The 9,794-nt window shown below is 51.4% G+C and overlaps 1 protein-coding gene across 2 annotated transcripts; it reads left to right on the forward strand.

Moving 5' to 3' along the window:
* Positions 1–5,608: 5,608 nt before the first annotated feature.
* Positions 5,609–8,435, forward strand: ADM (adrenomedullin). 2 transcript variants are annotated; one of them, XM_064714244.1, is made up of 4 exons: positions 5,609–5,740; positions 6,323–6,436; positions 6,716–6,856; positions 7,352–8,434. In XM_064714244.1, the coding sequence occupies exons 2-4, from the start codon at positions 6,339–6,341 to the stop codon at positions 7,653–7,655; spliced, it is 543 nt and encodes a 180-aa protein (XP_064570314.1). In that variant the 5' UTR covers positions 5,609–5,740; positions 6,323–6,338; the 3' UTR covers positions 7,656–8,434. The 2 variants fall into 2 exon arrangements, with proteins under 2 accessions (XP_064570314.1, XP_064570315.1); XM_064714245.1 differs by having other exon boundaries at positions 5,610–5,740; positions 6,326–6,436; positions 7,352–8,435.
* Positions 8,436–9,794: the final 1,359 nt, after the last annotated feature.

Genomic DNA, 9,794 nt, shown 5'->3' on the forward strand with positions numbered 1-9,794 from the left:
CCCCGGGGCTGGGCGGGGGCTGGGGCGGCCCGGCCCGGCTGTCCCGCAGTGCCGCTGCCCCGGGCCGGCCGCCGTGCCGGGACGCCGCTGCCAGCGCCGCGGCCTCCCTTCGCAGCCCCCCGCGGGCGGGGAGGGTCCGGCGGGGGAGGCCCACGCCCCGCCCGAGCCGGGCTTTGTCTCCCGGCAGCCTCCCCCAGTGCGGTGGCCGCCCGGGGAGCAGCGGGTCCGGAGCCCGTTCCCCTCACAAAAGACACTCGCGGCCCGTCGGAGCGCTCTGTGTGCCCGGGGAGACCCAAGTGTTTGAGCGGGGCTGCACCTCGCCGCTCCTGCTTGGAGCTGCCTGGGCCGGGCATCGCCCTCACCCAGGCTCCGCGGAAATGGAAGCCGGCGGCGAGATAACGGCGGCCCCGCCAGCCCGGCCTGGGCAATCGGGGATTGCCCGTCCCGAATGTGTCCCGGTCACGTTTTGTCCGGGGTGTTCGGGACGTGCCGCCGCGGGGGGAGCCGTGCCGCCGCCCCGCTGGGCTCTGTGGCGGCGTCGAGGGTCGGCGCGGGGGTCTCGGCCCCGGCCCCCTCACAGCAGCACCGCCGGCCCGGAGCGGGCTGTGCTGCCCTGCCCGGCCCGGCCCGGCCCTGCTGCTCCCCGCGGCTGGCGGCGCCGGGGCCGAGCCTGGCAGGGCACTGGCCGGCGGTGCCTCGGCGTGACCCGCGTGGGCCCGGACGTGCTGGCCCGGGCACGGGCGGTGGCCGCTGGGGCGCTCAGCGAGCCGCGCCGGGAGCTGCCGTGGTACTGTTTATAACGTGCAGAGGAGGCAGGCACCTTCTAGACCCTGGCCCTCGAAAGCTCGGTGGACTTTGCCAGCAGTCGCAGAGATGCTGAGGATAAAGGAGCGGACAGTAATGCGCTTGGGTAGCTGGCAGAGCCTGCAAAAACCACTCTGATAAGCTTCTATGAACGTCCCGTTTGACAGCACAGAGAAAAGAACCAGCGCGGAGGACGTGGGTGGCATTCCAGCGAGGAGCAGTCGTGGGTGCCGGGCTGGGTGTGGAACTGCAGCAAACTGGATTTGCTCCTGACGAGCCACCCTGACGAGGGACCCAGCAGACAGTCAGAAGTGGTCTCAGAGACATTTCTGTTTCAAACACGCCGTTCTCACACCTCTTAGCTGGAACATAGTGATGCAGTGTCTCGCTGATAAACCAGATGCAAATTGGTCAGGAAGCTTCAAGCAGTGTTCCCGCTTGTGCCTTCTCAGTGGAGGGCAGAGGTTGACATCTCCTCCGAGTCATCAGCTTCGTGATTTAGCTGTTTTGAAGCAAATGACATGTGTAAAGATCCAATCCTAATACATTTCCTTCTTTAGGAGTAAAGAAAAATGTATCGTATATACATCAAAAAGATTGACCATACTTTTTGAGAAAGAGATGCACTCTGTGGGGTCAGTCACTTTTTCTAGGTAGGGGTTAGCAAGGAATATCTTTGTTAAGTTATGCATAGGCATTTTGGTTGCAGGACACAACAACAGTTCACAAAAGCAAAGGATAATGTTCTGTACAGCTAAACCTGGAGGCAAAGTTTAAAGACACTGAGAAATTACCTAATTTGGAGCTGAAATGGGTCCTTAGAGTTATCATATCTACACTCATAAAAAGATTCAATATGCAATTACAAATCTCAATAGTGAAATCTCACTGCTCTTTTAACACAGCATCTCTAGTAGGAGAGAATCACTCACGCCTTTCCCAGAGCATTAATAAATGCTCAAGAGCAATAAATAAATGTTCAAGAGCAAGATGTTTATTTAGTGATTTCCCAGTACTGCTAGTGTTCACTTTACAACCTTGCTCCTTCTGCCATCTGAATCAGTACAGCCAAATTTTGTAAAGTTTATAAGACGTGGCATATCTTAAATAAGAAATAGGGAATGTAGTTGAGCTTATTTATTTTACAGAATCACAGAAGGTTTTGGGTCAGGAGGGATCTTAAAGATCATCCTGTTCCAACCTCCTTGCTAGAGGTGGGGACACATGCCACTAGACCAGGTTGCTCAGACCCATCCAACCACACCATGAACACTTTCAGGGATGTGGCATCCACAACTTCTCTGGGCAACTTACCTTAAGAATAGAGCAATCTTATGTTCTTATAGGACAAATGAAGAAGTGGAGCAGACACAGTGTTTGCTCATCTAAATTCTAATGAAAAGTGAAACTGAATGCTCATCCAGACCACCAAGCCTTAATTCCCTCACTTGCAGCCTAGCTCCTCTCAGGAGAAGCAGGGGCTCACAGAGGACACCAAGGCACCAGTTTCCACAAGCCCCAGGTAATGTACTTCCCCCAGGGGAAGAATCGAAAGGCTGCAGCATCTCCAAGAGCCCCAAAGCACTCAAGGGACAGTGTTGCCACACTCACATTGTGCCCTTGCCAACAGCAAGGTGTGAACGTTTACAATACCTTCTACAGTTCCCTCCTCCTCCAGGAAACAGGGAATTCACACTCTGCCAACCCATGCCAGAACAGGGGGGCAGCCATAACCCTGACCAGATTTCCCCTACCAATAGACATCCCTCACTCACTTGGGAGGCTTTGTTTGGTGTATACCAGAGCACCTCCAGCAAGACTATTGAAATGGAATCACCCCTTTGTCACTGTGCTCTTGGCACGGAGAGAACTGGCACTAACAGTAAGGTTTTTCTGTGTGGAGCTTGAGTGAGGTTTTAGATCCTTCAGGGGGTGCCATTCTTCTATTAGTATTATCTTTCTGCTGATTTCACGCAGCCTGAAATACAATCAAGTCTATTCATACTCATGGCATATGAATTCAGAACAATTTGTTTAAACAAAGTAAAACATGCAAAGGCACTTCCACTGGCTTCAAACAACAGTTTTCTTCCATCATCAGCACAGAATATTTGCCTCACACTGATTCCCCATTGCTACCCACAGATTTTAGATCTTTTCTTTTCTTTTCAAATAAATCTCAGCCTGAACAAAATGCTCTATAAACAGCAACTCATCTTCACTATGTCTCTGCCAGAGCAGATACTTGCTGTAAGGTCTTCAGAACACCAAAAGGTTGAATGGTACACCCAAGATAAGCAGTAAACAGGAGCTGGCTGCTTCCCATCATGGATGAGGCAGCATCTGGGAGACCCTGCACTTCACATCACACACTGCTCTTGCTGAACTGCTTGGCATTGCCTCAGACTCACAGCTTGGGGAGCTGAGGTGTTTTTTTGGAGTGTTTTTTTTTTTTTTAAGGAAATAACTATTTGTGGCATAATTTTTTAAAAATTGGTCACTGTTACATCACAGTACCAATTCAGTGACTATTGCTTATTTCCAAACTGCATGAGAATGCAAGTTCATAGAAAGAACAAAATGAGCCTCAGAACAAAGAACATGATGTTTTGTGGTAGATTTGAACCAGCTTTACCTGCTGACGCCTTTTCACAAATCACATCATCAACAAACTGATCATTTATGTGTCAGAGTTTGCCACCTCATAAATTTACATGAAGTAATTTTTTATCACTGAGATGATAGTTACAGTCAGTATGGAAGAAACGTGAGAGTTGTGTTACTACTGTTATTAATATTCCGAAATCAACATAGAATTTCTTTTCTGCATTTTTTGTCTCAGAGTATACAAAATACACTTCCCGTTTAAGCCAAAGATTTTAATGAGGGATTTTCCAGCATTTGAGGAAACGTGTGATTTTTATTTTTTTTTTTTACTGGAATGGGAGACTTAATCTGAGTCAAAGCAATGCTTATCACATAAAATCCTGCCTTCTCATTCGGAAAAAGTTAGATTCAGTTTCAACTTCTGCTACTCAAGGAAATGCTTGAACTCGTACGAGCTTGAGCTGCCTCATGAAGTCTCTAAAATCCAGCCAGTCGTGCAGCTCCGGGCATGATACGGTCCCGTTCCAGACCACTTGTTTTCCCATCTCTTCTTCCCTGTGTTTCCCCCCAAGCCTCCCGCTCTGCCCACCGGAGCACGGTCCGAGGCGCGGGCAGCGGGGCTGCGGCTCGGCAGAGCTGCGGGCGGCAGGGACGGGGCTGAGCCGGGGCAGCCCCGCCGGGGCTCGGCCGGCCAGGTGCGGCGGGCAGCGGAACCGGGCCGGGGAACGGGGCAGAGGGGCGGCGGGGCTGATGCGATGGGGAGCAGCGACAGGCAGCGCCGGCCCTCCCGCCGGCCGGGCGGTGGCAGCTCCCCGGCCAGCCTGTCCCGCACAGGTAGATGCCGGAGACAGAAGGCTCCAGATGTCTGGACGCTGCTGGAGAGCCAGGGGAGGGAGAGAGCACCGAGTGAGCCATGCACAGGAAAGTTTCCGTCATCCCCCTGCACATACCTGTCCGGGGTGTTGTTATACACCGCGGTTATCTAGAAAGGCAGAGTCACGAGCACACGCTCACTCACCTGACTTTTGAAACACTTTGCTTGCGGCAAGATGCGAGAGAAGCATCTCACCACTCATTCCTTCCTGTCGAGCGTCTCTCGCTGGCCGGGGGACCCTGTTGCCCCAGGGCGCAGATCTCCCGGGGCATTTCCCCCGGTGCCGCCGAATTTGCACTGCCACAAGTCAGCGGAGACACGGTCCATCCGCAGCTGGCTGCGAGCACCCCCTGCGAAGCCGGACCGCTGCATTTCTGAAGCGTCACGGAGCAAAGACGCTAAAGACTGTAAAAAACCCAATAACAAGGTGGTCAGACTAAGGTTTTGCTGCTGGCCAGCCGAGAGAATGCTGTTAGAGATCCCGATCCTGCACCGGTTCAGCTTTCTGACCGGGAAGTAACTGCACTCACATCCGTGAGGTTTGCGGATTGGGAACGGCACAAGGCACGGAGGATCTTCCAGCCCCGTAACCCCAGGCGTTTCAGTGACCCCGTGTTCGCCCCAAAGCAAGGCCACTTGCTCTGTTCCAAGGCACAGAACTGGGCTCTGACCTTCACCTGCCAAAACCATTTGAATCGTGATCTACTTGAATCGATCAAGTAAATAAAATTCATTTTGTTAGATAACAAATGCACCCAAGTTTAGTCATAAATATTAATGATGCCCGATTTGCCACCTCATTACTTATGTAAAGAAGGCTGTCATTCCAGTTACTCATTATAAATTCACGTTGTCCAAATATGGGTTTATTTTTGGAACTTTGATATTTGATGGATTTTCAGGGATTTTGGAATGGATTGAATCTGGTTTCCACTCCCCTGCTTTCACCCACCTGAGGCTAAGATGTCTAGAATGAAAAATTATTCTACAGACATCATAAATACAATTATATTTTGGCGGTTAAAACCTCTGTCCCCAGTAAAACAGGCTGAGGGTCTCATCGGATTTTGCAAGTTGTGCCATGACTCAGAATCCTAAAAGCTGCCGTTATAATTAACAAAATACCAAGGGGGTTGTTTAAGATAATTTTCAATAATCCTCTTATCCTCCCCCCCCCTCAGTGTTGCCCCCAATCCAGGTCAGAATGCTTAAGGAGTGCTTGAAATGTGGGGGTGGGGGGTGCCAAGAGAGAGCTCGCCCAGCCACGCCAAGGTCCACCCACTTCTCAGCGCTCTCTATAAAAGCAAGCAGAGGAGCGCAGAGCTCGGCAGTGATTACTTCACACACACACACACACACACACACAAAGGAGGAGTTCTCGCTCCTCAGGAAACCCTGCAAGCTCGGATCGCTACTACAAAAACATTTGTCTCAGTGGATTATCCTCACTGTCAGGTAAGAACTATTTTTTTTTTCCCGCCCTTGGCAACAACAAAAGATTCAGGGGAGGTGGAACGCAAGTAAAACTCTACTAAATTTGGACTGTTTTGAAGACTTTGGAGTTATGCTGTGGAGTCTTGCACTGGCTCTTGGCATCAGCTGCAGTTTACAACATAAGATCCAGACCTAGCTGGTTCTGCGTGTGAAGTGGGAAGAGGAGCTATCAGGGAATAAACTTCCCGGCAGCAAAACACTTGCTGGAGTTTGGAAACAATGTGTCCGATAGCCAGCTCCCTCTATCTTATGGGTTTGCTAAATCCTAGTGCAAGCCGCTGGGGGTATTCTGGAAATCCTGCTGGTTTTCAGCCGCCTCTGCAACTAAACTCTCGACAAACGTAAACTTTGGAGACTCTGTTATTTACTCTGTGATAAGTTGTTGAGTAAATATTAGCTTCTGGTTCATATCAGACACAAAGTCCCCGGTAGCCTGGGGGCTCTGCGAGGGAAGGAGCTCTCTGGAATCACCAGGAATAAAGGACAGTCCTTACTTGACTTTTATTAGCAAGCATGCTTATAGTTCTTCTCTTTTCCTTCCAGCAGGAGCCCAGCCAGAATGAAACTAGTTCACGTAGCCCTGCTCTATCTCGGCTCTGTGACCTTCTTCGGGGTGGATGCTGCAAGGGTGGACGTAGCGACAGAGTTCAAAAGAAAGTGAGTATCGGAGCGCGCCCTCCTGCCAGCGCCCCGCGCCTGGCTCCGGCAGCCGTCAGAGGCACTGGATTCCCTGATTCCCTGCAGGGATTGCTCAGCTCCTTAAAGGCCTCGTGCTCTTTCAGAAAGCATTGGGGGGTGGAGAAGAAAAAAAAAAAAAAAAAAAAAAAAAAGGAAAAAATCTCGGCCCTGGCAAAGATTTTCGCCCCTCGAATCTATTTGGTTTGGCTCCCGCCCTGCAGACTTGCGATAACAGGCTCTCCTCTTGTGCTCTTTCAGATGGACGAAATGGGCACTAAGCCGAGCCAAGCGGGACGTGAAGCCTGCGGGCTTGCTCCGAGGGCTGGGGGCAGCCGCCGACGTGCTGCCTCTCATCCGCACCCAGGACGTGAAGGAGGATTCCCGAGTCTCACCTCCCAGGTAAATTCCAGCCCTTCCTGGGCTCGGGCACTTGCTCGAGGCAGTAGAAAGTTTCGGGGTCCCCTGGTTTCCGGGTGTTCAGGGTTATTCTTGCTGTCGATCCTCCCCGCCCCAGAGGCAGGTCCTGCCCGGGCTGCCCATCGCGCTGAAAGCAGCCTCCCGCCTTCTTTCCCCGCGCTCTTTAGCTGGCGGGAGATAGTAGCGCCTTTGCTGCGAAAGTCAGATATAAATAGTAACTCGAGCCCTGGATGCTTAGGAAAAAGTAACAGCCGTAAACCGGCGGGGCCTCTCCTTGCATGGGCAGCCGGCTTCGCTCGGCGCTCCCGCGGAGGGCACGGCCGGGACTGCTGGGGGGCAGCCGGGCACCGTCGGGACGAGCCCATCTCCAGCCTGGGGCTGCCTGCCCTGCAGACCCTCCCCTTCCCTCGCCCACCGGGTCCCCTCCTCCGGGCCCCCACGGCGCTCTTCACATGCCCTCTCTCTCTCTTCCTGCAGCAACCGGGAGGATGCTCACATCCGCGTCAAGCGCTACCGCCAGAGCATTAACAGATTCCCCCACTTCCAAACAAAGGCGTGCCGCTTCGGGACGTGCACGGTGCATTGGCTGGTCGACGAGCTCCACAGAGCGGCCGTCAACGACAGGAACGATGCCGCCCCCCCAAACAAGATCAGCCCCCAGGGCTACGGCCGCCGGCGGCGTTCCCTGCCCGAGCCCCGCAGCCCAGCGCGCTCTCCCAGCTCCGGGCGGCGCCCACGGACGCGCCGGGCGCAGCCCCTCGCCGCCTTCCTCGGAGTCTGAAGCGCCGCAGGAGCCGGCCGAGGCCGCCTCGACGGATGATGGACTGAGGCACGGGCTGAGATCCGCCAGGATCGCGGAGAGCGCCTGCTCGGGCGGGACCCCGGCGCGCCCTCCGCGGGGAGCTGAGAAGGGCAGCGGACGCTGCGCCCCCCGCCCGCCACGGACTCTGGCCCTGCCCGGGCCGGGCACCGCCGGCTCCTGCAGCCGCCGCCGCCCGCGACGCGAAGGCGCCGCCGCTGCTCCCGGGGGGCCGGGCGGCCCTGGCCGCCCTCCCGCGCCCCGCCGCCCCGAGGAGGGGATGCTCAGGGGGGGACCCGCCGGTGGGCGACGGGCCCCGGCCTCGCCCTCCGCCCCCGAGGGTTGGAGGGTGCGCGTCAGCCGTGGGCACGGACAGGCCGCCCACATCTGCTCTACCCTCTGCGTTATGTGCACCCGGCAGGGAATCGGACACTCATTAGTCCCTGCGGGGACTGCGATATACTTGAAAGTCACAGAGAGGAAAAGTGCAATTGTACGTGGTTTTTGTTAATTATAAGTGCGGTGTGTGTGGATCACGAGATATGCATTGGTATTTAAGATTGTTCTGTGCCATGTCTTTTTTTTTTTTTTTGGAAAAAATATATTTTATTTTTATACGGTTTATATATATATATATATATATATATATATATATATATATTGCATAAGGGCATTTTAAAACATTGTATCCCCTCTATTTTTCATATCGTGAATGTCAAACGTTAAACTCTTTATCCATACCTTTTTTTATCTTGCATTCCAGACTGGTGAAAGATATAGAGAATGTATCAGCTGTTCTCCATGGGTAATATGTGAAATAAAATAAACACAATTACATAAAACACTTCAGTTATGTTGTCTTTAGTGGGGGCAGTGGTCAAGATGAATCATTTCTCACTGTGTTCAGTCCTACTCATGCTAAGCTAGAATGGCAGTCCTGGGACAGACCAAAACTCTTCCCTTGCAGACTTTGTTAGCAGCCACCTTATCTCATCAAATGGGGTAAACTCCGAGCCAGCAATGCATCCCAAAATTCCAGGGCAGGTCTGTGGAGAAGGCTCTAAGGCTCTTTTCTGCCCACACATTCAAGCCAGGGCTGAAACGTATCACAGCTTGGATTGATCGTGCAAGTTTATTTTTTGCCCTAATTAATCAGAGAAACAACTGCACACTTCAACATTGCACAACAAAGTAACAGATTTATTAAGGCAGCACGTTCCAAAAATGGTCATGGCAGCTTCCAAGGTTATTTATGTTGAAGGATTTCCTGGGCCACAGTTCAGGTTAAAGTTAAACGGTGACCGGTTCAGTGCAGGGAGAACATTTTGGATAAAAGCTTAGCATGAGGGATTTTGTTGTTTTGCTCTTTTTTGTTGTTTTGTTTTGTTCTCTCTCTCTCTTTTTTTTTTTTTTTTAGCAAATTCCAAGCACAGACCAGAAAACAAATGTGAAACTGAACCTTATTAATGCACCACCAGCACCATCTATTGGTGCCTATTCCTTGCACTCCAAGAAAACATACCTAAAACCTAAACAAGTGTATTTGAATAACTTCTTGGGTGAAATGAAGCATTTCCTTTATTTTACCATATCTCTGAACATAGTTAACATATACAGGAGAGGTCTAGGGAACAGCAGAACTCAATGCCTTTAGAAAAAATTAGGTGGGGATTTAATTGTTTTTTAACCTAATATTAAATTCCTCAAGAACATATGTTTATGAGAAAAATTGAAAAGAACTGGCAATGACACCTTTCCAGGAAACTGCTGCAAAAACCTTGGGTAGAGATCTATTGATGAGATAGCTGGCTAGTATTCATGATTTTTCATTCCAAACTTTGAAGTTCTGCTCAGAATTGCCTATTTTTAGTTACTTTCTAAGCACTTTCAACTAAGATTTTTGAAATCCTGAGAGGTGGGTTTTCCACTTGAAACATTATTTTAAAAAGAAAGAAAATCAAAGATAATGACACTTTGCCAGTTTTAAATACCTGTTTGTTAACAGCTGCAAGAGAACTTAACCGTCTCCTGCCCTTGGCCTTTCTGATCCAGATTTTGCAAGATGTAAGGGATGACACAAATCCATGGACAAGGTACAGCTGCCAGCTGAGAAACAAACAA

Source organism: Zonotrichia leucophrys, chromosome 5 (genome assembly GCF_028769735.1).
Source record: "Zonotrichia leucophrys gambelii isolate GWCS_2022_RI chromosome 5, RI_Zleu_2.0, whole genome shotgun sequence".
NCBI classification, from domain to species: Eukaryota; Metazoa; Chordata; class Aves; order Passeriformes; family Passerellidae; genus Zonotrichia; species Zonotrichia leucophrys.

Excerpts from the sequence above, each read along its gene's own strand:
- ADM (XM_064714244.1), top strand. The coding sequence starts at position 6,339 with ATGAAACTAGTTCACGTAGCCCTGCTCTATCTCGGCTCTGTGACCTTC. Across the intron at positions 6,437-6,715 it reads GCGACAGAGTTCAAAAGAAA|ATGGACGAAATGGGCACTAA; the intron begins GTGAGTATCGGA and ends GTGCTCTTTCAG. Across the intron at positions 6,857-7,351 it reads TCCCGAGTCTCACCTCCCAG|CAACCGGGAGGATGCTCACA; the intron begins GTAAATTCCAGC and ends CTCTTCCTGCAG.